The 27,244-nt window shown below is 40.6% G+C and overlaps 2 protein-coding genes across 5 annotated transcripts in view; both read right to left on the reverse strand.

Moving 5' to 3' along the window:
- Positions 1 to 2,112, reverse strand: part of LOC132008514 (cytosolic carboxypeptidase 2) — a 23,494-nt gene extending 21,382 nt beyond the window's left edge. For all 4 annotated transcript variants that reach the window (XM_059387155.1, XM_059387154.1, XM_059387153.1 and 1 more), the window contains exons 1-3: positions 1,533 to 2,112; positions 1,176 to 1,308; positions 845 to 908 (exon numbers count right to left, since the gene is read on the reverse strand). In XM_059387155.1, coding sequence (XP_059243138.1) covers positions 845 to 908; positions 1,176 to 1,211 — 100 coding nt within the window. In that variant the 5' untranslated portion in view covers positions 1,212 to 1,308; positions 1,533 to 2,112. The remainder of the gene's footprint in view (positions 1 to 844; positions 909 to 1,175; positions 1,309 to 1,532) is intronic.
- Positions 2,113 to 3,564: 1,452 nt separating this feature from the next.
- The window catches only part of LOC132008512 (formin-binding protein 4), a 41,039-nt gene continuing 17,359 nt past the window's right edge, over positions 3,565 to 27,244 (reverse strand). The window contains exons 10-17 of the mRNA XM_059387150.1: positions 26,182 to 26,286; positions 24,336 to 24,469; positions 23,170 to 23,357; positions 17,723 to 18,033; positions 17,449 to 17,593; positions 15,929 to 16,272; positions 7,517 to 7,674; positions 3,565 to 4,639 (exon numbers count right to left, since the gene is read on the reverse strand). Of these exons, the coding sequence (XP_059243133.1) occupies positions 4,549 to 4,639; positions 7,517 to 7,674; positions 15,929 to 16,272; positions 17,449 to 17,593; positions 17,723 to 18,033; positions 23,170 to 23,357; positions 24,336 to 24,469; positions 26,182 to 26,286 (1,476 nt within the window). The 3' untranslated portion in view covers positions 3,565 to 4,548. The remainder of the gene's footprint in view (positions 4,640 to 7,516; positions 7,675 to 15,928; positions 16,273 to 17,448; positions 17,594 to 17,722; positions 18,034 to 23,169; positions 23,358 to 24,335; positions 24,470 to 26,181; positions 26,287 to 27,244) is intronic.

Raw genomic sequence — 27,244 nt, forward strand, 5'->3', positions numbered from 1 at the left:
AAGTGATGGGGCGCCTGGGTGGCTCAGTGGGTTAAGCCGCTGCCTTCGGCTCAGGTCATGATCTCAGGGTCCTGGGATCGAGTCCCGCATCGGGCTCTCTGCTCAGCAGGGAGCCTGCTTCCTTCTCTCTCTCTCTGCCTGCCTCTCAGTGTACTTGTGATTTCTCTGTCAAATAAATAAATAAAATCTTAAAAAAAAAATACTGAAACTTAATTTTATTTCTAAATACCAGGAACAAAGTTAGAAAATAAAAATACAAAGAGATACCATTTACGGTGACATAATAATATGACATTCCACGAAAAAATTACAAATCTTTATTGGGAGATATTAAGCAAGATCTTTGTAAATGTAGAACTAGGGTATATTCATAGGTTGCAGAACACCACCCAGAATGAAAATAAAAAAGAGATTGCAGAACCCAGTATTGGAAAACTCTCATTTCTTGTGAAATCTGATCTGTGGATTCAATGCAATTCCAATTTTTTAAACATCACAAGCTAATTCTGAAATTACATGTTAAAGGCAAGAATGGCAAAGATACTTCCGAAGAACAGATGGAGGACATGTCTTTCCAGATTATCAAGACTATTTAATGCCATGTAGTGTAATTAAGAAAGGGTGGTGGTATTGGTACAAGGATCCACAAGGAGTGCCTTGTATACACAGGCACTCAGGAGAGGTGACAAAGCAGATCAATAATGAAGTACTTTTCACTTCCCTTCGTCTTTCCCTGGTGCTAGAAGAGCCATCGTTAATTTATCCGAGTGTAACTCTCCAGTTAACCTAACCATTTACTCCATGAAGGCAGGAAAGGTGATGCGAGGTAAGAATGTGATATTACCTTTAAAATAGCCATAGTATTGAAGATGATGGTACATAAAGTCTTCATAGGGATCGGGAAGAGTCTGTGAAAGGAAAAGCCCAATCAAGCAGGAAAGTCCTTTCAAAGAATACTGAACTCTTAACAAAAGGCACACAAAAATCTTTGCAAAGGACAACAGTTCTTGAGTTGGCGAGGACTTCTGTAAACAAACCAACTGAAAGACATTCATGCAAATTATTCTATCTTGGGGATCAAGATCTCCTGCTAGAAAAAGGTGCCACCAGAATATACCTTCTGCTCTAGTAGTATTGGATTTCTGTGGAGTTCCTGGAGAGGGGGGTGTACCGACCTCCTGCTTTAGCTCTGTTTCCAATGCTGGGAACATGTTCCTTCTGCACGGTATGCTGAAGACAAGTCTGTGACACCGGCATCCAGCCACAACCCCTGCCCAGTTTCCAGAAGGGCAGCGGATTACACAGAAGCTAAAAAACCAGAACAGGACAACTGAGAGGAAACAAAACAAAACAAACAAACAAACAAACAAACAAACAAAAAACAAAAAACCCACTGCCGATTTCCCCCCACCCTCCTCCACCTGCGCGGCTCTGACGCGACTTTAAGAAACCCTGTCTCCCCGGCCAGTCCAGCCTCGTAAACGTCCAAGCACTGGGCTCCTGGTTCCTACTCTTGAGGGCCCGAGGCATACCTGAGGAATGAGGGAGGGGGGCTTGTCTTCCAGTCTGCGCCTCCTGAGGCGCCGGGCCCCTTGATGCTCCCATGCTTCCCTCTCGGAGGAGGGAGATACCCCCGACCAGGACGCGACAGGAACGTGAAAGAAACGGGGATGGAGGGATCCGACCGAGGTACCTCAGAGTAGATAAAAAAAGAAAGGTCACGGGCCCGGAGAGCGGGCCCTGAAAATGGAATTCAGGGGTTCAGGGCTTCCTGGTGCCGGGAAAAGTGGTGAGGGGTAGTTTCCCTGAAGAGTCGGAGAGGAGGTGTAGAGATTTCCTAGGAGGGCGGAAGGAAGGGTGCGACCGCCTCCGCTCCCCGGCCGGTCTGGGGCAGCAGGGGTGTGCGCGACGCCTGCGGCAGCAGAGAAGCCTAAGCGAGGCGGGAGGCCACCGCACAGCAGGGACGGCTGCCGAGCCTCGCAGCGCTCTGAGAACACGCTCCCGGCGCTCGCACGCCACAGCTTTCTGCTAGGGTCCCGGTAGCCTAGCAACCTCGAGTCGGAAGCGGGAGGGCAGGACAGCGGGACTCTTCCGGGGAGCGAGGCCCCGCCCCCGGCGCCTGCGTGTGATCTTGGGAAATGTTCACCAGTGCGGCCAGACCCGTTTTTCAGACGCACTGCTCCTTTCAGGTCATGTTGCAGCCCCGCTTCTGGGGCATCGAAATTGGATTGGTGAATACAAGGACAGCTAGTGGTCCATGAAAATATTCCGAACTTCCTTAAGCATGTTTTTTGGCTTGGGCTCAGGTCGCAAGATCAAGCCCTGCCTTGGCTCAGGTTCCCGGAGTGTGCATAGGATTCTCTCCCTCTGCTCTTCCCGTTTGTGCTCTCTAAATATTGGGACTCTGGGTGGTTCAGTTGTTAGGCGTCTGCCTTTGGCTCAGGTCCTGGGATTGAGTCCCAAACAGGGTTTATTGCTCAGCGGGAGCTTGCTTCTCCCTCTGCCTGCCACTCCCCTTGCTTGTGCTGATAAAATCTTTAAAAAAGCAAAAAATAAATCTTAAAAAAAAAAAAAAAATCCCAAACTTCTTTGCTATTCCTTAGCCTTAGGTTAACTGTCAGGTGTTGCTCAAAGGGAGCAGTTTCTCCTCTCCTTTGAAGTTGTAATCTCGACACCCCATAGATAGTTTTGAAAAACACACATTTTGACCATCAAATTGTCAGACTTCAAAGTGCTCCATTCTGTTAAGATAGTAACAAATGGGGGCACCTGGGTGCTCAGTCATGATCCCAGGGTCCTGGGATCGAGCACCACATTGGGCTCCCGGCTCAGCCGGGAGCCAGGTTCTTCCTCTCCCACTGCCTCTCCGCTACTCAAGTTCTTTCCTTCACTCTGCTCTCAAAAAAAAGAAGATAGTGACAAAGGTACTGGTGCTCTGCAGCAATTCCTACAAGTCTAGAAAACTGCTAGATAGTTAAAGCAAAAGCTTTAATTGCTAGTTGGTAGCCTTTATTTCTACAAATTTGCTCTACGCAAATTACAAGTTTGTATACAAAATGTCACCCCAACACCTGCATAATGGTAAAAAGAAACCCAACACACCAGTATACGTGACATGGAGTAGGTAAAACTTCCCACTTACATGCATATAAATAGATTGGAATAAAATTCAAACTATTAATTGTTGTCTTTGGTTAGCTTTATATGAACATAACCAAAGTAGAGATTACCTTTATAATCAGGGGAAAAGTCCATCTTCAAAACCACATAAAATCATTTCCAGGATTTTAGGTCAAACATTAGCTAATATTATAGAGTACAAGCTCCAAAATACAAGTCTTAGCACCTTCTAGTGCCAAAACCCTGTTTTCTCACCCTGTTCCCACCACCACTCTCACTCCCACTGACTCAAGATCCTGTGGCTCTTCTTTTTCCTGAGAGCTTCAGTGTTCACACATGCCTTCTGCTGTATTTAGAAGAAAAAAAAATTAAGACTGGACTTAAAACAAGTCTTGATTACATAATCATGAAACAACAGCCTTGAAAGAGCAAAAGGATAACCAATCAGAAGTATAAAAAAAGCTTTATTAGAGCATATATACAAATTTACAAGGCCAGAAACTGGAGAAATACAAACAGCTTTAAAACACAATTTGCCGTTTCTTCAGTTTAAAGTGACTTTTACCTGATTGTGATACAATAGAAAGTACAGAACAGTAAACTGCTTTTTAAATACTGGAATTTTATGGAGAGTACATTCACATAAAAGGGAGGTGAATTTTGGAATAAGATGAGACAATGGAGACACATTAATACATACAGTGGCTCTTGTTACATTTACTGCCACACATATGAGAGGGAAATCCTCAAAATTAAAAAGATACGAACACCTGCTGCTGCCTGTATTGAAATTTGAATAATGCCACTGGTGTATGTGAAATGACTGAACTACCAGTTCTAGAATTTTTGAAAAAGAGATCTCTAGAGTGTGGCGGTCTGTCAACACAAGAGAAACACCTCGATATACCTCAGCACTTCAGGGGTGGCAGGCTAGAAGAGGTCAGAGATTCAGATAATCCCAGTTAAGCAAAACAGAATACAGAGCTGCCTTCTTAATTGCACTTGTTCTGGATAGAAGTTAATGAGAGAGAGCCGCACTAGGAACTAAATGAGACTCTATGAGACAGAAGATCCTTCACTTTTTGTCAGCGAGTGCTCTGCTGAGGTATCATACTCCTGAATCACGTGTTCCAGATCGATGAGGTTAATGTACCTGATACAATGAGCTTGCCAGAGTGAGAATAAAGGCAGCCATGTCAAAGCGTTCGGTCAACGTCACCCTTCAGCAAAACAGAAACATTACATTTCGTAAATGTGAAAACTCTGCACGTGTATGCTTTTGCCCAGGAAATTCATATGCTCTCCCTCTTAACATTTATAGTTTATTGACAACGGTAAAACCGATGAAGACTCTGAACTGAACACGAAGAAAAAGATCAGTAATAAAAAAAAAAACAAAAAACAAAAAACCCCACTCCCCCCATAAAACTATGTGTTTGGAGCCATTTTTCTCCTCTTCAGTCTTGCTCGCCAATCCTCAGGAAGCGCTTCAAAATTAGCATTCCTCTCTGCCATGCCACTGTGAAAACAACACACAGATTACTTCACTGGCAAGAAAAAGTAGGAAACTGTTCACAAAAACTATTACGTGACACTGAAACTCTGATCTTTGTTTATGAATGTGCTTCAAGTTTCTCAACTAGGTACCAATATACTCTTCATCAAATTTCTGAATTCTGATGCATCAAAGACATACACACTCTCTCTATAGTTTCATGAACACGTAAGTATGTATTCACTTTTATCTACCTCCTGTAACCATTAAAGCCACACTGAAGGAAAACAATTCTTGTGAAAGTTTATCTTGGCCCCGAAGAGGTTCAACTCTTTAGGAAAGACGTATTTTTTTTTTTTTTTTAAGATTTTATTTATTTATTTGACAGACAGAGATCACAAGTAGGCAGAGAGGCAGGCAGAGAGAGAGAGAGAGAGAGAGAAGCAGGCTTCCTGCGGAGCAGAGAGCCCGATGCAGGGCTCGATCCCAGGACCCTGAGATCATGACCCGAGCCGAAGGCAGCAGCCCAAACCACTGAGCCACCCAGGCGCCCCAGGAAAGACGTATCTTAACGCATCGTCGGAAACCTTTGGATTTTGAGGTTCTCTTTTTAAAAAATTTTATTTATTTGACAGACAGAGAGATCACAAGCAGGCAGAGAGGCAGGCGGGGGCTGGGGGGTGAGCAGGCTTACTGCTGAGCAGAGAGCCTGATGTAGGGCTTGATTCCAGGACCCTGAGATCATGTCCTGAGCCGAAGGCAAAGGCTTAACCCACTGAGCCACCCAGGTGCCCCTGAAGTTTTCTTTTGAACAGTTTTATTTTTAAGCAGTGATACCTCATGGCTTATTCAAGTATTTTCAAAACAGCCTGAGCTCAGATTCTATTCTTACAATAACCACAATGGATGCATTGAGATCCTTTTATAAATCTAAAATAATAGAATCTCTGCAATTCCCTACCTATCTCGAAAGTTTGCTATGTCATCATTATAGGAATTAATCATTACTCAGTTTCCAGCAATACTAAAAAAAGACAAAAAATTAATAAGAAAACCAAATAATGGAATCATCTACAAGAATGAGGCAAAAGTGCAATGAACTGTCACTTAGTGCACCCTTAGTTTTCTTATTGTGTTGCCCCAAAGAGTATACAACCATTCAAGGAAGTAAAGTCTGGAGGCAACATCTTCACGGTCTCCTTCCTCTCCAATATTACTATTTTAAAAAAAAAAAAGATTTTATTTATTTATTTGAGAGAGAAATCACAAATAGGCAGACAGGCAGGCAGAGAGAAAGAGGGAAGCAGACTCCCTACCAAGTAGAGAGCCCAATGTGGGGCTGAGATCATGACCTGAGCTGAAGGTAGAGAGAGACGCAACCCACTGAGCTATCCAGGCACCCATATTATTACTATTTTTTAAGTAAGCTCTATGCCCAACATGAGGCTTGAACTCACAATCCCAAGATCTAGCAAACGAGCCAGCCAGGGGCCCCTACCCCACAATTATTAGACCAACTAGAAGATAAATGCAAACAAACAGACAGTGGCATTGGACATTCTAATTATGATGGTAAAACTTTTCGGGTAAGAAAAATTTCAGACTATGGATATTAAGAGGACCATATCCTAGAAGAATTTTCTCAAATTTGAGATTGATGAATGAACAGTGTATTTCTAAGAAGAAAAAGGAAATACAATATTCTCACTAAAAAGGAACAACAACAGGGACGCCTAGGTGGCTCAGTTGGTTAAGCAGCTGCCTTCGGCTCAGGTCATGATCCCAGCGTCCTGGGATCGAGTCCCACATCGGGCTCCTTGCTCAGCAGGAGACTGCTTCTCCCTCTCCCTGCCACTCCCCTTGCTTGCTCTCTAATAAATAAATAAAATCTTAAAAAAAAAGAGAGAAAAAAGGAACAACCAGAACTATCTCATTTCCCTAAAATTACATATAACAAGAATCTTCCAGATTTTATTATGCTGTATGCTATGATTTATTTCATAGGGTTCTTAAGGAGACAAGTGCTAAAAGGAGGTATGTAATAATTGGATAAATGGACACTTTAGAAATAATATTCCTTACAATGACCATTTCAATTGGTAGTTATGTATCTAAAAATAAAAAATGTTTTGAGTTATGAAACAAAAGATGGTGATCCTCTTCCAAATGTTTTCATTGATGTTGCAAGTGGGAGAACCAGAAGTAATAAGCTAGAACCTAACTGAGACAGATGTGAAATAGGTAGTAAGACTACTTCTGAGTATATTCCAGGTTATGTATGACAACTGAATGATTAGTTGCATTCAAAGAATGTTGCTCAGTTTCTTTACTCTATCTACCCTCAGAACCAGAAAAATAAAGAAAAATACCTGGGTTAGCTATGTTTCAATTCTTACCAAATCTCTAATGAAGTTTTCTCCCCTTCCCTTTTTAAGTCTTTTTTTAAAGTAAGCTCTGTGACCCAACATGGGGCTTGAACTCAAAATCCCAACCCCCAGATCAAGAGTCCCATTCTCCACCGACTGAGCCAGCCCCCCGTCCTTTTAACTTCTGTAAATTATTGTAAAATAATTTTTTAAAAAGTTATAAAAGCGTCTATTGGGTCTACCTGGTAAAAGGGGATCTGTTTTTCCTGGTATGCTCAGAGTTAAAGATGCTCCTTTGCTTAAGAGGAACAATCAGTAGCATAAAGTGTTAAAACCTTGGTATTTCTAACTTTGAAAAAGGGTAAATCATAATTTTTTACGGGGAAATAAACATTACTGTGAATTATGAACCTTTAGCTAAGTTTGAAAAAAAAAAAACCCAAAAAAACAAAAGTTAAGGACTGTGATTCAAAGAATATGACGACTGCTCTAAAACCATCACCACAACCCACTCTCATCTGTGGTTTCTTTTTACCTGACCAGCTGCTGCTGTTTCCACTCTTCGATTCGCTTCTGTGCAGTTGATTCCCGGTCCTCTTCACTAGAACTAGAGTTCTCCTCTTCATCTAACTCACGTTGGATACTCTGCCACTTCTTTACCAGAGAGGGCATTTTGGTTTTACTCTTCTTTGCCTAAGGTTAAAGGTCAAAAAGAAAATAATATATAAAATATGGAAATGAGACCCATGTAAGATCAAGATCTCTTCTTAGATCCAAGGAATAAAGGGACTTTAAAATCAAAAGGACAGGGCGCCTGGGTGGCTCAGTGGATTAAGCCAATGCCTTCGGCTCGGGTCATGATCTCAGGGTCCTGGGATTGAGTCCCGAGTCGGGCTCTCTGCTCAGCAGGGAGCCTGCTTCCTCCTCTCTCTCTCTGCCTGCCTCTCTTCCTAACTGTGATCTCTCTCTGTCAAATAAATAAATAAAATCTTTGGGCGCCTGGGTGGCTCAGTGGGTTAGGCCGCTGCCTTCTGCTCGGGTCATGATCTCAGGGTCCTGGGATTGAGGCCCACATCGGGCTCTCTGCTCAGCAGGGAGCCTGCTTCCACCTCTCTCTCTGCCTGCCTGCCTCTCTGCCTGCTTGTGATCTATCTCTCTCTCTCTGTCAAATAAATAAATAAATAATCTTTAAAATAAAATAAAATCTTTAAAAAAATAAATAAATAAAATAAAATCAAAAGGACAGAAAATAAATCCATTTAAGTTCTTGTCAAAAATCTCTACTAACTATAAACTTAATTACTGCTTGGCTGAAAATCTAAAAACTATAAAAAAAAATCTAAAAACTAAGTATGTTTTTATTAAATCAGGTCAGAAAACAAAATTTCCTTTAGCCTCATTATTTTATGGAATTCAAAACTGTTGCCTTTTTTTATTTTAAGATTTTATTTATTTATTTGATAGAGAGAGATTATAAGTAGGGAGAGAGGAGGAAGCAGGCTCCCTGCTGAGCAGAGAGCCCGATGCGGGACTCGATCCCAGGACCCTGAGATCATGACCTGAGCCGAAGGCAGCGGCTTAACCCACTGAGCCACCCAGGCGCCCCAAAACTGTTGCCTTTTATCTCAACTCAGAATTACAGTGTTTCCTTTGGCAAATTTTAAACAGATGCCCGGTTTACATCAAGTGAAAAACAGCTGAGAAATAAATGGCCAGCTTTCCTGGAAAGAGCAACATAGTCAATGGCAACAAATACTAAAAAAGCAAGGAGATACATCAAAATATTAATAACATCAGTTCTAAGAGGAGTTCTTATTTTTCTTCTTTTGGCTCATCTTCATTTTCTAAATCATCTAAAATAAATATGTACTTTCATAGTAAAAAAAAAAAAATCCTGGTGATACTTACAAAACTGTACCTGCAGATGTCCAACATGGTTTGCTCTATTATCACCTTCAGGCCTCTGATCAATGGCACTCTAGCAAAGAGGCCTTCCCTGACCACCCTATAGGAGACAACACCACCTCCCAAAGACCACTTTTTGTCCTCTAACACTGCTTATTTTTTCTCACTGCATTTTAAGCACCAAATATGCACATACTTGTTTATTTGTCTCCCCGTTCCCTCTCTTCTCCAGCCCTCCAGGAGGGAATCTCCACAAAAACAGGATTTGTTTGTTTGACTCTCTACTGAATCCCAAGCTTCTAAGGAGAATGTCTGACAAATCATATGCATTAAAAATATTTTATCCCTGTATTTTGAAGAGCAGCAGAGCTGTGTCTGAAGACCTGACCAGGTCCCACACCATAAGCACGACCAGCAGGCACACAGGTGGTAGGTGTGAATACCTGCTTCTGTGCTCACTCTGGACTGGATGTGGGGGCCCAAACTGTTTTTCCAGTCTGCCCTTGTGAGACATTTCTTGTCTTCAAAAATCTGAGAAAATAAGTTTCATATTTTTAGTCTTTCTTCTGTTATGTAGCTCCCTGGTAACTCAATACCCTATTTGGACTGTAACTTAGAGTTCTTAACTTTCTGGGGGAAATGAGTGCCCATCTGTTGTGCAGACACCTTTAGTTCCCACACACGTTCCCATGTTCCAGTCTGTCCTTTCACCTGTGATACAGGCTCTCACACTGTATACACCCCCTTCCTGCAAGCTCCAGAACAGCCCACTCTGGCTTAGCAGGGAACCAACTGAGTCAAAAGTAACATGAACTAGGGGCGCCTGGGTGGCTCAGTGGGTTAAGCCGCTGCCTTCAGCTCAGGTCATGATCTCAGGGTCCTGGGATCGAGTCCCGCATCGGGCTCTCTGCTCGGTGGGGAGCCTGCTTCCTCCTCTCTCTGTCTGCCTCTCTGCCTACTTGTGATCTCTCTCTGTCAAATAATAAATAAAATCTTTAAAAAAAAAAAAAAAAAAGTAACATGAACTAATAATGGTCACATGAACACAGAGGGCTCAATGAGGTATCATCTTTCACTGAACATTGGCAACCATGATTAAAGAACAAAGCTCTTGGGGCGCCTGGATGGCTCAGTGGGGTAAAGCCTCTGCCTTCAGCTCAGGTCATGATCCAGGGGTCCTGGATCGAGCCCCGCCTCAGAGTCTCTGCTCAGCGGGGAGCTTGCTTCCCTCCCCCAACTCTGCCGGCTTCTCTGCCTACTTGAGATCTCTGTCAAATAAATAAATAAAATCTTTAAAAAAAAACAAAAAACAACATAGCTCCGGGTAGAGTTACTCTTGTTTCATTTTGACTTCTATTGGGCTTTGTGAAAAAAATTTTTTTATCCCGTGATTCCTATCAGTCATGGGAAAATTAGTTATGTTTTAGAAGTTTATTGCCAATCACAATCAAAACCATGGATATAGAGTTACATTGGCTGTTTAAGCACATTTTCACAGGGGAACACTGAAGTCAGATGAAGAAAAACTGAATGGTTAGGACTTATTTTCTAGTAAGCTGTACACAAAACTCTTTAGCAAAAAGACTGAAAACTGGGGCGCCTGGGTGGTTCAGTTGATTAAAGCTCTGTCTTCGGCTCAGGTTGTGATCTCAGGGTCCTGGGATGGACTCCCTGCTCAGCTGGGAGTCTGCTTCTCCCTCTGCCTCTGCCCCTCCCCACCACTTGCGCTCTCTCTCAAATAAAATCTTAAGGAAAAAAAAGATTGAAAACATGTATTTCAAATATTCCCGAACATGAGGCACTGAGTATTTTATATATATATATTTTAAAGTAGACTCCATGCCCAGCAGGGAGCCCATCTGGCGCTTGAACTCATAACCCTGAGATCAAGACCGGGGTTGAGATCAAAAGCTGTATTCTTAACCAACTGAGCCACCCAGCCGCCCCTATTTTTTTTTTTTTTTAAGATTTTATTTACTTATTTTAGAGAGAGACAGCACACACATGCAACGCATAAAGGAGAGGGGCAGAGGAAGAAGACAGAGAATTCCAGGCAGACGCTGCGCTAAGCACGAAGCCACACGTGGAGCTCAAGTTCAGGACACTGAGATCATTACCTGCACTGAAACAGAGAGTCAGACACAAGTGACTGGGCCACTCAGGTGCCTCCATTTTATATTCTTTTAAAATGGCCTATACACAACAAAGAGGCCATCATTTGTTTCAATATTAAGTATATAAAAATTATACATTACCAAGTTAGAATTCTGGATTTTTCAAGACCACAGAAGCATGACTGGCTAAAAAATTACTTACTGCAGTAAAAGAGGCAGAAGCAATTATGTCTGGTGGGTCAGAAAAAGGGTGTCAAGGAAGGCTTCAGAAGATAAATGATTCCCGAGAACTGGTTGTTCTAACATTTCATTGTGTAAAGAGCAAACAGTATTGGGACTGGTGGACAAAGTAAAGGCAGGGAAGTGGTAAACAGTATTTTGACTCAGGAGAGCTGTGTATACTTTGGTGTAGAGCTTGACATTGGTCTACTTTACACACTGTCTTGTTATTATTGACTGCTCTAATATTCACTTCATGTCCAGGTAATTTCTATCTGAAAAAATGGTACCAAGTTGGACAAATGGTTTAATCTGGAAACATTAACTATTTTGTGTGAATGTAGAACCCATTCAAGATTCTTTGAACCACTGTAAGGCAAATGAATTTGCCCTGTTAATCCTCAAAGCAAAAGATTAAAGTTGAGGTAGAAGAGAAAGTGCTAACACAAAGGACAAAAGCTGATGAGAAAGTTGGTTTTTGTTTTTTGGTTTTTGTTTTTGCAGGGCACCTGGGTGGCTCAGTTGTTAAGCATCCACCTTTGGCTCAGGTCATGATCCCAGGGTCCTGGGATCAGCCCTGTGTAGGCTCCCCACTCAGCAGGAGGCCGGCTTCTCCCTCTTCCACTCCCCCTGCTTATAGTCCCTCTCTCTCACGGTCTCTCTGTCAAATGAATAAAATCTTTGGGGGGGGGGGGGGGAGAAAGAAAGGAAGTTTTTTTGGGTAATCAGGACATTCAAAGTGGCCATGTGACATGACATCAGAATGATGTCTCCAAACCCTGTTTCCTCACAGAAACATTACTGTAAACAAAAACTGACTAAAATGGCTTTATAGGAACTCTGGAAATGAACTAAAGATCTACAGCAACCAAGAGAACACTCAATCAGAAGCCCCACACTTCGGGTGCCTGGCTGGCTCAGTAGGTAGAGCATATGACTTCTAATCTCAGAGCTTTAAGTCTGAGCCCCATACTGGGTGCAGAGATTATGTACAGACAAAATCTTGGTGAAAAAACAAGTAGTTTAGTAGTAGTGGTAGCCCCACTCAAAACAATAGGAAATTCTGTGGCTTGTCTGTTTGCCTATGTGAACCACCCTCTCCCACATGGTTGGGGTGAAATAGCCAATTCTCAGTTCCCTCCTTTAGGAGGGAAAGAAAAGAATGGAATGTTCTATCCTGGCTGTGGCTGCCTGAAGGACTGGTTTCTGTTAACTGCCTAACTGAGAGCTCAAGTAGGAATGGCAGTATGTTTTGCTGGATTTCAGGCTGGAAGCCATGAAAGGCAGTGGCAGGTATTATGGCATGCGAAAACCATGTGGAAACTGCAGTCATGTGGACACCTGGAAGCAAGAGATTAGGGGCAGAAGAATACTATACAGACAGCATGTAAGGCTCCTAAAAGCAGGTGTGAGACTCTCCGGAAAATTAAAATTAAAATTCAATGTATACAGGGGGATGAGAAAAAAAGGAAAGCATAAATCCAGGGAATACAAATGCCCAGAAAAGGCCCAAAAGATCTTGAGCCTTCGTACAGGGCTCATTAATGAAGTTCTTTCCACAAATATAGCAAGGCTACAAAGACTGGGAGACAGAGTTGTTTTCTCAAATGCCTAATTTTCAACACAGGGAAAAAAAAAATCACAAAACTAGGAAACTAGGAAACACACCCATTCAAAGGAAAAGAAAATTTCTAGAAACCAACCATAAACACATGCTGAAGACATACTAGACAAAGACGTCAAAACAGTTGTCTTAAAAGTGCTCAGGGGTGCCTGGGTGACTCAGTTGTTAAGTGTCTGCCTTCAGCTCAGGTCATGATCCCAGGGTTCTGGGACTGAGCCCCATATTGGAATCCCCACTCAGGAAGAAGCCTGCTTCTCCCTCTCCCACTCCACCTGCTTGTGTTCCCTTTCTGGTTGTGTTTCTCTCTGTCAAATAAATAAATAAATAATCTTTAAAAAAAAAAAAAAAGAGTATAAAATTAAGAAAAAGAAAAGTTTTAAATGTGCCCCAAAAGCTAAAGGAAAACACCAGCAAAGAACTAAAGGAAATTAGGAAAGTTATACATAAACAAGATGAGATTATCAACAAAGAGATAGATATTAAAAAAAAAATCCAAAGCAGATAAAAATTCTGAAGTTGAAAAATGTGAACTAAAAAATTCATTAGCTCAATAGCAGACTCTGATAGGCAGAAGAAAGGATCAGTAAAATTCATGGTAGGTCATTTTATTTTTTTAATTTTTTTTTTTTTTTTAAAGATTTTATTTATTTGACAGGCAGAGATTACAAGTAGGCAGAGAGGCAGGCAGAGAGAGAGAGAGAGGGAAAGAGGCTCCACACTGAGCAGAGAGCCCAATGCGGGGCCCAATCCCAGCACCCTGGGATCATGACCTGAGCCAAAGGCAGAGGCTTTAACCCACTGAGCCACCCAGGCGCCCCCATGGTAGGTCATTTTAAATTACTGAGTCTGCGGAGCAAAAAGGAAAAAGAATGAAGCAAAGTAAACACGGCCTAAGTGACTTATAATACACTCTTAAGTGGACCAACATATGCATTATCGAAGTCCCAGGAGGATGGAAAGAAAAGGGCAAAACTCAGTTTAAAAATAGCCACAGGGTGGGACACCTGGGAGGCTCAGTTGGTTAAGCCTCTGCCTTCAGTGCAGGTCATGATCCCAGTGTCCTGGGATCAAGTCCCACATCAGGCTCCTTGTTCTGCTAGGAGCCTGCTTCTCCCTCTGCCTGTACTGTCTCTCTGAAAAATAAGTAAACAAAATCTAAAAAAAAAAAAGCTAAAAAAAAAGCTAAAGGGTGCCTAGATGGCTCAATCACTTAAGCATCTGACTCTTGATATCAACTCAGGTTTTGTTCTCAAGGTCATGAGTTCAAGCCCCATACTGGGCTCCATGCTGGGTATGGAGACTACTTCTAAAAAAAAGTAGGGAGTAGGCTCAGTCAGGCTCCGTTGTTAAGCTTCTCTTTTTGGCTCAGGTCATGATTCCAGGGTCTGAGAACTGAGCCGTACATCAGGCTCCCTGCTCTGGTGAGCCTGCTTTTCCCTTTCCTTCCCTGCTGTTCCCCGGGTTGTGTGCTCACGCTCTGTCAAATAAATAAATAAAATCTTTAAAAAAAGTTTTTAATTACAAAAACAAAAGTGAAAGGAAAAAAAAATAGGCAAAAACTTCCCAAATTTAAGACATGGATATACATATCCAAGAGGTCTAAACAAACTTCATGTGGTATAAATCCTAAAAGACCACACTGTGACATAACTTGTCAAAAGCCAAAGAGAATCTAAAAGCAAGGGAAAAAAAAAAAAGTGACTTGTCATATACAAGGGATCCTCGATAAGATTATCAGAGGATTTCTGGCAGAAATGACATAGGCCAGGGCGCCTGGGTGGCTCAGTGGGTTAAAGCCTCTGCCTTCGGCTCAGGTTATGATCCCAGGGTCCTGGGATCGAGCCCCGCATCGGGCTCTCTGCTCTGCAGAGAGCCTGCTTCCACCTTTCTCTCTCTGCCTACTTGTGATCTCTCTGTCAAATAAATAAATAAAATCTTAAAAAAAAAAAGACATAGGCCAAAAGATAGGAGGAGGATATATTTAAAGTGGTGAAACTAAAAAAAAAAAAAAAAAAAAAAAAAGAAGCAGCAGCCAATTCAGAATTCTATACCAGGCGACACTTTCCTTCAAAAATAAGAAAAAAATGTAAGATGTTCCCAAAATTAACAAAAGCTGAGGGAGTTCCTTACTGCTTGACTTGCCTTGTAAAAAATGCTTAAGGGAGTGGAGTCCTTCAAGTTGAAATGAAAAGATGCCAGAAAGTAACTAGTCATACAAATATATAAAATTTTCTGGTAAAGGTAAATACATGAACGAATATAAAAACCAGTATGATTATGATTTTGGTTTGTAACTCTACTTCTTACTCTTCTAAAAATTTAAAAGGCAAAGCATAAAAATAATTTTAAAACTACATTAATGGGTACAATATATAAAGACGTAATTTATAACACCAATAATGGAGTGGGGTGCAGCTATATAGTTTTTTGTCTGCAGTGCAGTGTATTAGTTTAAAATAGATTATTGTAACTTCAGCACATTATATATAATACCCACACCACAAAGAAATAAACATAGAATATATGCAAAAAGAAATGACAAGTGAATCAAAATGTGTCACTGTAAAAAAAAAGTCAACTAAACACAAAAGGCAGCAATTAGAGAAGAAATGAGGATAAAAAGCTTTATAAGATATCTACAGAAAACAGGTAACAAAATGGTAGTAGTAGGTCCTCCCCTTTTAGTCACTACTGATAATAAATTTGTCATTTACTGATCTAAACAAAATTCTCCAATTAAAAGTCCCATACTGCCAGAATGGATGTAAAAAAATAGAATTGTGGGGCACCTGGGTGGCTCAGTCAGTTGAGCGTCATGACCTGAAGGCAGATGTTTAACTGACTGGGCCACCTAGGTGCTCTAAAAAAAAAATTTTTTTTTTTTAAATTTTGTTTGAGAGAGAGACAGACAGCATGAGAGGGGAAAGGGTTGGAGGGAGAAGCAGACTCCCTGCTGAGCAGGGAGCCTGAGTCGGGACTTGATCCTAGGACTCCAGGATCATGACCCAAGCAAAAGGCAGTCACCCAACTGAGCCACCTAAGTACCCTAAAATATTTTTAAAATAGAAACTTAGATTTACTCTACCTTATCTTTCTTTCCTTTTTTGGTCTTCTCAGGTGGTGGCACTTTGGGAGCTGGTGGTGGTGGTGGAGGAGGAGGAGGAGGAGGAGGTGGTGGTGGTTCAATAATGGCAGTGGTAGGCACAGCACCTCGGGCTTGGACTGGCTGCAGTGTGGGAGCAGTCACTGCCATTGGGACAGAACATTCCGTGTAGCTCATAATTGCAGAAGCTGATGCCAGTCCTAGGTAATTTGACTGCAGGCTCATTCCTCTGGCCTGATGACCCATTCCTGTTGCTGGATGGCTAACTGATAGTGCCTGGTGTCCAATCCCTGCAGACTGGTGTCCAATCCCTGCTGCCTGGTGACCTAACACAGAAAACATAAAACAAGACTGTAAGAAGGATATTGTGACAAGCAAAAACGAGGAAAAGACAGAAAAGAGAACTGGGGGTTAGATCACCATGAAATGTCAGTACACCTTTTCCTCAAAAAATATAGCCATAGGGCACCTGGGTGACTCAGTTGGTTAAATGTCTGAGTCAGGTCATAATCTCTGGAAGGTGAGATCAAGGCCTGCACTGGGCTCCACACTCAAGCAGGGAGTCTGCCTGAGGATTTCTTTCACTCTCCTCCTCCCCAACTCTCAACTAAATAAATCTTAAAATATATGTGTGTGTGTATATATACACACACACACACATATATATATATAGATTTTGTATATATATATATATAGCCACAGGAGCACCTGGGTGGCTCAGGCAGTTAAGCGCTGGCCTTTGGGTGAGGTCATGATCCCAGCATCCTGGGATTGAGTCCCACACTGGGCTCCTTGCTCAGCTGGGAGCCTGCTTCTCTCTCTGCCTGCTGCTCCCCCTGCTTGTGCTCTGACAAATAAATAAAATCTTCAAAATAAATAAATAGATAAATAGATAGACTGACTCTTGATCCTGAGTTCAAGAGTTGCATGCTCTACCAAATAAGCCAGCCAGGCACCCCCACAGTACGGTACTTAAACATCAAAATTACTAAAGTCATATAAGTGCACAGAAAACAATCTGGAAGGATACACAATAGTTTTCCGTAACTAGAAGAAATATACAGAAAGAGATTTTTGTTTTTGTTTTTTAGTTTTAAAGATTTTATTTATTTGACAGAGACTCAGCGAGAGAGGGAACACACGCAGGGGGAGTGAGAGAGGGAGAAGCAGGCCTCCCACTGAGCAAGGAGCCTGATGCGGGGGTTGATCCCAGGACACCAGGATCATGACCTGAGCTGAAGGCAGCCGCTTAATGACCAAGCCACCCAGGTACCCCTAGAAAGAGTTTTTAAAATGAAGACTTTGGGTTGCGTGGGTAGCTCAGTGGTTAAGTGTTGGACTCTTGATCTCAAGGTTGTTGAGTTGAAGCCCCACACTGGGCTCCACACTGGGTGTGGCATCTATATAAACAAAATAATGAAGTGAAAAGCCTTTACCTGACATCCAATCCTGAAAACAAAGATATAACACACTAAGGAAAACATTTTAATCACAAGGTTTACCTGCAGCTATAGCTGACTGGCTGTAGAGTACCGGAGAACTACCAATGGTAGCTGATCTCTGAACTACTGCAGTACTAATTTCTGTAGCTTTTCTTTTTACTGCTTTAGTGGAAGGTGAACTTGAGACAGTAGAGTCAACTGAACTCTGAAACAAAGAGAAATCTAGTTAGTGGCTGAAAGTTCTGATTAAACGTCCTCTTCTAAAACAAAACATGGTGTCAAATCATGCCCCAGTCCCCAGAAACTCTTCAGAATGCCAAACAGTACTTCTCACCTGGCTAGTTACAACTGTGGTTTGTGTCGAAGGTTTCAATGGAGTATCCTCCTCTGTTCCTGGGGCAGGAGGCTCCTCGCTTCCCTCATCCTCCATCTCTACCTCCTGGATCTCACCATCTTCTACAGGAGGAGGGGGCGGGGGAGGGGGAGGAGGGGATTCTGGGGGCGGAGGTGGAGGTGGTGGCATTTCCAAAGGTAATGGAGGTTGAAGCACAGGCACATTTGACTGAAGGAGGGTCCAAAATGGAGTAAGTGGCATGAGTGATGAAGAAGAAACTTGGCCAGAAAAGGACTCTTTACAAAGAGAACCTACAAAAACAAACAGGAGTCAGGGCAAAGGCAAGACAAAAACTCTGTGGCTTACATTCGCACCAATGTTCAAGTGACTAGTGAGACAAAATCAGACCCACAGGCATCTACTCTACAGTGAGGTCACTGAAATATTAAGCAATTCAGTTCAAAAATGACTACAATGGAAAGATGAATTTATGCACCTCCCAGTTAGTACTTGCCCCAGCAATATTATATACTAGTTTTGTTCTTTGGGTCCAGATTTATGGATGAATAAATGAAGCATACCACATCAACTCAATGAGCAATCTGGTCATCTGACCCTGATGTTTCTTATTTCAAACATTCACAGTTTCAACATATACAACTAGAAGAAACACTCTGGGTCTTTTTTACTTCAGAAACGAAGAGGGGAATGAATAATGTGCATTTACAATGCTGATTCCATGTTATTTTATTTTTAAGCGAGCTAGATGACTGATTGGGAATGACCCAGAGAAGCACTCATTCAAAGCAACTGTTCTGAATTCTACTTATTTTAATTAATTTGAGTTACTAGGTTTTAAAAATCCATCTGCAAGGTGCTCTTTGTCAACTTTATCATTCCTTTGCACCTTTTAATGAGTTACACTTGCTGAATCACAGCAACACAAATCAAAAAGGGCAATTTTTTTGTAATGAGAAAAGGGAAATTTAGAACAACAAATCTTCAAGGTACATGATAACGAAGGCACACATGAAAAAGGTGTTTGAAGACCCAAAGGATGTGAAATTGAAGCTGGAGTCTGAGTTAAAAAGAAATTATAAGTAAAAAGCTGCAGAATCAGTTCTCAAATTCTGCAAAAGCCAGTTAATTCTTTTCCTTTCTCTCCTGGGAAAAGCTTTAAGGGTTAAAGAAAATAGGAGGATATACTTACTTGTAGCCTTCCCCATCCCTCTTTATCGTCAATAGGGAAGTTTCACAATATATGGGACTATTAGATATATATCCCAGGAATGCTGAAGGGAATTTTCTCCCTAAAAATCATAGAATTTAGGAGTAGAAGAGACATGAGAAATCATCTAGTTCAACTCTCTCATTTCAAAGGTAATGAAACCCAGGAGGAAAATGATTGCCTAGGATCATACAGCGCTCAGTGGCCAGGTCTGACTCCTAGTCTAGTGCTATTTTACCAAGAAGTCCTGGTGAAATGACAGAGGTCTACGAGCTTTAGAAATCACAGCTAGATAAATCTCACTTCTCACAGAGTAGAGATCCAAATGTAATCACCTGTTATATATTTCATGGTCAAAAGAGGTGGATTAAATAAGGGTGCTATTACCAAAGTCTCTCAACAAGGATAAAACCCATTACCTTGGTTGCCCCAAAAGACACCACACTGGTTCTCAACAAGGTAAAACCAAAGCCACCATAAACCATTTGGCTTTTAGGACAGCTTTAGTTTTTATGGAGCAGATATATAATATATTTTTGTAAAAGATTTTAAAAGGATGATTCACAAAATTCACTGTAATTATTTTGAGAAGTTGACTAAAGGAAAAGAGTGCTAAAAAAACAGTCACCAGAAAACAAGAATGCAGTTTTCCCGCTAAAAGACTTCAACTGCCTCATTTGACATTTTTAAGTGGTCATATCTTTTTTTTTTTTTTTTTTGTATTTGGTCATATCTAATAAGAATTTACACACTAACTTTTAGATGAATAAAGTCCAGGTATGACCAAGCAGTCTACTATATTACGTAATAACAGAATATCAAGATCACATCAGAACCCAAGAAAATAAATTCTGAGAATTAATAACTTAGCAAACTTCTAAACTTTCAACAACATCTGGTAGATAAATTAGCAAGTCAAATTTTACACTCTCTTCTAAAAGCATAATACAATATAGATATGCTTATGATGATAATGTGCTGCTACACAAAGCAACTCAAGGAAATATAGGTTCAAATTTAATAATGTGGTTTACAACCTCCAGCAAAGCCAACCAGAATTAGTTAAACTTTGTGTAAATATGCAATAAACTAGACTTGATAAATTTAGCAGCAAAAAAGCAGCATTTCTGGTTAATATCTGAATCCCATATTAAGTTGCTCAAAACAAAAGCTGTATCTTAATACTGATAATTATCTCCTTTAGCTTAGACACAAAAAACTTTAAAAATATCCATTTGAATATCCAGGATGTTCTATTGCATATTGCTTCTCTTTGTTTCTAAATATAACCCAGTTGGTATATTTTGCCATTTAAGGTAAGATTTAAGTCTAAAGTTCAAGGAGAGATTAAAGGTAAACACAGCTTTTACTATACACTATTAAATTTGAAAACTACAAGTTTAAAACAGTGTGGAGACACAAATTTTTAGCTCTTCAACAACTTTTTTCTATGCATCTTTGTTTTTATTTGAAGGCAGGCTTCCTTTACTGTTTTCCTGTATTGCTCCAAAGAGAAAACTTTTGCTTAGTATTTTGAACCAAGAGGACAGTTTAACAATTTAAAGCAAGAAGTTATTATACAAAAAATTCCATGGACTTCTGAAAAGCAGCTAAATTTAACATAAATGACGAACATTTTAGATATCACTTGTCTTTGGAGACAAGATGTTAAATTTGAACAATGAACAAGGATTAAAAAATGAACAGAACTTGGAAACTTCCTTGCTCCGAACAATGTAGTAATTTTTCTCTCAAAAGATGGTTTTAACCACTGCTGAGATGACAATGACAACAGAATATATTAAACCTTTATATGCTTAAACTAGTAATCAGAAATACTCTCAAATCCCAAAGACCTTAGTGTAAGATTTGGGTTTTACTTAAATCAAGTTGATCAAAGTTTTAGTGGCTCTCATTAAAGAGGCTTAAGAATATAAGCAGGATTATCAGTGGCTTTTTCCTACAGCATAATTAGTTTTGTTTTAATCAGACAGGAATGTCTCCAAGTCTTCCCTTTACCATATGGTAAACTGTGTTTGTTATCAACAAAAGGAAAAAATAACTTTTAAGTCTAAGGTGTTCAGAGAACACTTAAAGAATTAGTAATCCTGGAATATTCAGCTCTGCAACATACAAGGGACATCAGACAGTGCTCAGGAGTAGTCTTCTTCCCAGAACTACATCAAGCCTCTTCAGTTCACTAACTACTAAAAAGCAAACAAGTGATAAAACCAACTTATGAGACATAGCTATCTTTGCTATTGAAAGGGGGGGGGATCAAAAGAAAGTCTCTTTGTGAGAATGTTAGTAAAATACTCTAACTTGAGAAAATATATTTCTGAAATACGAAGTAAAATCAAAATACCCTTTGCTATGTGCAAAATTAGCACTGTAGCCAAATGTGGCTTTTTATTTAGTGATCTGATAATTACCCCTAGGCTATTTAAGAAATCAACAAAATCATTTGGTAACACAACCACTTTCATTTGGTACATTATCAGAACTTTCTGTTTGGGCTCAGGGAGCCAAATAAATACAGAAGAATCAGGGTGCCTGGGTGGCTCAGTCACTAAGCATCTGCCTTTGGCTTGGGTTATGATCTCAGCGTCCTGGGATTGAGCCCTACATGGGGCTCCCAGTTCCATAGGAAGTCAGCTTCTCCCTCTCCCACTCCCCCTGCTTGTATTCCCTCTCTTGCTATCTCCCTCTCTCTCTCAAAGAACTAAAATCTTTTTAAAAAATAAGGGGTGCCTGGGTGGCTCAGTCATTAAGCGTCTACGTTCAGCTCTAGTCATGATCCCAGGGGTCCTGAGATCGAGCCCCCATCACGTTCCTTGCTTGGCAAGAAGCCTGGCTCTCCCTCTCCCACTTCTGCTTGTGTTCCCTCTCTTGCTCTATCAAATAAAAAAATAAATAAAATCTTAAATAAATAAATAAAAAGTATCATTTTTGATAAGCAGAGGACAAAAAAAATCAGCTCTTCACTCCCTAAGTTACCAACAAATTCCATGTCTTTATCTACAAAAGGTTTATTCTTTTAAAAGCCAAACCATAGACTCCTACTTTATTTGCTATTATTTTAACAAACAGCTACCCGTTTTTCAGATCAAAATGGTTGCTAATCATAGTACTGACTATGCTTCACTATTCACTTATTTTTGTTATTCTAAGAACAGTGGATCCAGAGGGAAAGAAAAAAAAAAATGCATCTTCTTCCATAATGCAGAAATCAAGCCACTTCTCTTCAGCGCTCTCAAGATTCTCAGAGAACTAAGGAGCTGTGAAAGCCGTTTTTTAAATGTATACAACAAACGTAAGACCTCTATAAAAACTTTAAATGGGTTCAGAGCCCTCCTGATCATTTTATACTAGAATACTGTTGGCAATTTGCACCCCATCTATTATTTTGCTTATCCGAAACAATGGTCATAGTTTCATGCCATTTTGTCAAAACATTTTAGCAACCATACAAAACATTTTAGCGACCATACGACCATACGTACTGGAATGGAAAAATGAGGCTACAGTATCAACAGACTAAGCTTTCTGTAGAATGGCAGAACAAAAACCCCATTATCACCTCCACGCAGATATTGACATTTCAACTACTAGCTCCTTAACATTAATTTGCATTCCTGTTACTGGATACACAGTTTTGTCTGCAGACATGGGACAATTTTTTGTTGTTGTTGTTAAGATCTAATTCACTTTATTAAATGAAGCAAGAATCAGGAAGCATCCCATTTAAAAGTAGAAGGGAGCACCCATGGGACACTTTTTAAAAAATATATTTTATTTATTTACTTGACACTGAGAGAGGGAACACAAGCAGGGGATGTGGGAGAGGGAGAAGCAGGCTTCCTGCTGAGCGGGGAGCCTGATGAGGGGCTCGATCCCAGGACCCGGGGATCATGACCTGAGCCGAAGGCAGATGTTTAATGACTGAGCCACCCAGGCACCCCTAGGACATTCTTAAAATCAAAATATTTTGGCTCATCATTTCACATTTCAACAAAGTCTGAAATTAATAGTATGCTGATTTCCAAGTAGTCACTGCCTTAGTTTTCTTCAGAATTAACTTGCAATTTTATGTCAAGTCACTATTTTTTAATAGAAACTTTTGATTTATTTCCTTCTTTTATGGTATCAACTAACACAAGTCATTTTTTTCCCCCAAAAGTTATTTCTCTCCAAATTAGTACAGGGTAAATTGTCCCACCTGTGGAATTCTCCGATGATTCTGCAGAATTTGATTCAGTGCCAGTTTTGTCTTTCGAAGTCTGTTTAGGAAGAGTCTCGTCTCTACTTTCTTGCGCTTGGCTCTCTTCCTCCTCCTCCTCACCATCTGGAAACTCCCACTGAGACTCGCCCGACTGTTCGTTTACATAGAAATATCGTCTATGATCCCTAAATTACAAGAAAGAAAACACATGTTTTAAGACCCATTCTCCTACAAAGACACTTCCATTCGGTCCTGTCCCAGGACAGCAGTCTGCTCTCACAGGGACGAACCTCTTCTTAACGGACTGCTATTCACAAAGGCAACAAAGAGCTTTGACAATTGAGAATGAAGAACCAACGATAATTCAAAGCTATTTGCACTGCCAGCAGCTCTGTGAATACAGCCCTGAGCCCTCTCATTCCAACAGATGACTTAGAAAACACCTCTCACACTTTTTTTTTTGCCAATGCATAACAGGCTTTCAAGTTGCATTAACGAAGGGACTCAATATCCTAGAACACTAATTTCCCTTCCAAAGAAGAGAACAACGAAGTTTGCGAAAGGTGACTCTTCCCCTCTTGGACCGTGGAATTCACATTTCATACTCTTGATATCAAACACAGTGAAAGCTAAAGAGAGGGAGAGGATCTGGGAGCTGAAAAATAAAAGAGCAAAGATTTCAAATAACGAAAAAAAAATCAAGAAAAGCCAAATATAAAAAGAAATATTTTCATCTGACCTGCTGGCAGAAGATAGTAATCTTGTTCTTCATTCACATCTTCAGGCACGAAGCTTTCCTTAACTTCACCGAGGTTAATCAGGAGTAGTTGCTTCCAGAGGTCCTGTAAAGCGCACAGAGCTCTCGCATGCGCTTAACCCCCAAGCCCGCCCTACTCCGTGCAACAACACTCTGGAGAGTAAAAACCAGCTTTGTCCATCTTGGGAAAAAATCCGTTACATGGAACACTTTAAACATTGCTTTTTGTTTCTCCGTGTGGCTGGCCCAGACTCTGTAAGTGCTTGCGGTGCTTTGCCTGCCCAGCACCGCTAACCGCAGCTGCTCTCAGTCTCCAGACAGGCTGTCATGTCGTCAGGTGGTGGTGATCACAAATCATGTCTGAGATGTCAAAGGTGAAAGGTGAAAAGGGGAGAAGAGTGCGTACCTGTCCCAGTGGCAGGACCAGCCTTTAGGAGTGGCGTTTATTTCATACTGTTTTAGTTGTTCTGCTGCATCCTGAAGTTTTCGTTTAAGGTAGTTTCCATTAAGAGCCCCTTCCCTCCAGTCTGCAATCCGAGTCTAGAATCAACAGAGAAATAAGTTAAAGACTTCTTGTTACGTCAAGAAGCAGAAGTAAAAGGGATATGTTTTCTGGTCCATGACTGTACTGCTATACTCTCACAAAAAAACAGAGAACACCAAGAAACAGAAACAAAAACAAAAAACAAACCATCTTAGTTTCATAAAAAATCTTGTTTGCTCTGCAGAGTTGTGAAAAATGAGACTGAACTCCAATACCCCAGTACTTTACACTGTCAACTCTCCAGTACCTGAAAACAAGTAGCAGTTTTATTTCCCCCTTTGGACAGTAAAATTCCCTAGCAATTTTACCTTTGTTTGGTAGATAGCTCATTCAGTTCAGTAATATTCTTCATCAAAAACAAAAGTTCAGTCCTTAGGGAAGTCAGATTCCTACAGGAGAACTTCCTTACTAAATCGTAACCTGCCACACTGTAAACTATGCAGGGGACAAACAGGACTCAGAACTTTTTTTTTTTTTTTTTAAAGATTTTATTCATTTACTTGGGGAAGAGAGAGCGAGCAACCACGAGCAAGGGGAGCCGCAAAGAGAATAGAATTCCCACTGAACAGGGAGCCCAATACGAAACTTGATCCCAGAACCAAAGGCAGACACCCAACCAACTAAGCCACCCCCAGAACTTTTCTTCTTAACAGATTTATAATCTCACAGCACGTACAAAGTCTTTCAACATGACATGGCCTCATCTGATCACTATCAATAGAATTTTGTCAGAAAATGGGTCTATATTAAAATATATGCCCATTCACAGCCAGTGGTGCATGCGACTCTTGACCTCAAGGCCTTGAGTTCCAGCCCCACAAAGGGCAGAGAGCTTACATCTTAAAAAAAAAATTTTTTTTAAGTTTATTTATTTATTAGAGAGAGAGAGAGAACAAATGGGGGAAGAGAAAGACAAGCAGAGTCGATGCTGAACAGAGCCCAATGTGGGGCTCAATCTCATCACCGTGAGATCATGACCTGACCCAAAATCAAGAGTTGGATGCTTAACTGACTGAGCCACTCAGATAGTTCCCCGCCAAAACATTTTTTTTTTAAATAAAATATACGCCTATTGAAGGTGGTATCAACACACATAAAATCTCCGTATTTACCTCCATAATTATGTTTTGCTTTAGCTAATACACAGTTTTATTTCCTGGGTTGGTGGTTCAAATATGCACCAATGTTAAAAATTTTAATTTATGGGGCGCCTGGGTGGCTCAGTGGGTTAAGCTTCTGCTTCAGCTCAGGTCATGATCTCAGGGTCCTTGGACCAAGCCCCACATTGGGCTCTCTGCTCAGCGGGGAGCCTGCTTCACCTTCTCTGCCTACTTGTGATCTGTCAAATAAATGAATAAAATCTTAAAAAAAAAAAAAAAAAAAAAAGACTGCAAGCTTCAAGAGAGACAGTTTAAGAAAAAAATTTTTTTAAATTTAGGATTAAGACAAGACAGACAGGGGACCTGAGTGGCTCAGTTTGTTAAGCATCTGCCTTTGGCTTAGGCCATGATCCCAGGGTCCTGGGATTGAGTCCAGAGTTGGGCTCCCTGCTCAGCGGGGAGTCTGCTTCTCCCTCTGCACCCCCCCCATTTGTGGTCTCTAATAAATAAAATCTTTAAAAATATAAAGTAAAACAAATGCTTCACACATACAGCATTTTAATCAATGACCAACTATGACCCACTGGAACCAAAAATGGCTAAATTACCTCAGTTTGTAGAAGCAGCACATGAAAGTTGGAGATGGACTGTCTATTAATGCCTAGGAATTCAAATTTACTTGTCAGGGTATTTGCCAGTTCTCCAATCTGAAACTGCAATGCAAGAAATGAAAAAAAGGAAGAAATAAAATTGAATCCGCAGTTATTTCCTTTATTATGTAAAATCATTTAGTTTTCTTAAATATGCTAAAAAAAAGGGGTCTGCCTAGAAACAGCCCTTCTTACACAGCTGCATCTAAGCAAGTTACGTAGAGAAAACAAGATTTTAATTTAAGTAAACAAATTCACATAACAAGCAAAAAATAATGACAAGTCTAGAGAAATTAAATGTATACATACTCTCAGACAACTCAGGATTCAGCAGGTATAAGTAGATGTTAAATGATACAACTCCCAACAGTGTCCAAAATATCATTTATGCATTACTAACTCTTTTACTACCTACACACTGAACAAAATTAATTCTCCCAGTCCCTTTCACATGGTCGTACACTAGTCAGTGACTGGATAAACTCTTTCAGGTCTAAAGAATGTGCTAGATAGCTTTTCGAATATATCAACCTTTAAGAGCCTCATACTTACGTGGTCCCAATTCTCATGATATGAGGCTTCAAATAAAACTGGAACCAAATCTGCCTTTGTGTAAGGCCAAGTAGTTCACACAGGAATTAAATTTGTGACTTTTAGGCTCTTCAGTTCTTCCCAACGAGAAAAGCCTATATTTATTTGATAAGCTGTTATTGCTTTCAAATGAAGACTTAACTTTTAAGAAAGCAATTAAAGCATTTAGAATTATAGATAATTTCTCTGCAACAAATCTGTCTTATAATTCAGTATTTCACTCTGAAATATGACATTTCCGCCACCATAAATGATTTACATATGGAGGTAAAGATCACTGTACTTGCTAATAAAGGTTGTACTTTAATGGTTGCCCAATTTAAAAATATTTAAGGGGCACCTGGGTGGCTCAGTTGGTTGAGCAACTGCCTTCAGCTCAGGTCATGATCCTGGAGTTCCAGGATCAAGTCCTGCGTCTGGCTCCCTGCTA

Source organism: Mustela nigripes, unplaced genomic scaffold, assembly GCF_022355385.1.
Source record: "Mustela nigripes isolate SB6536 unplaced genomic scaffold, MUSNIG.SB6536 HiC_scaffold_148, whole genome shotgun sequence".
NCBI classification, from domain to species: domain Eukaryota; kingdom Metazoa; phylum Chordata; class Mammalia; order Carnivora; family Mustelidae; genus Mustela; species Mustela nigripes.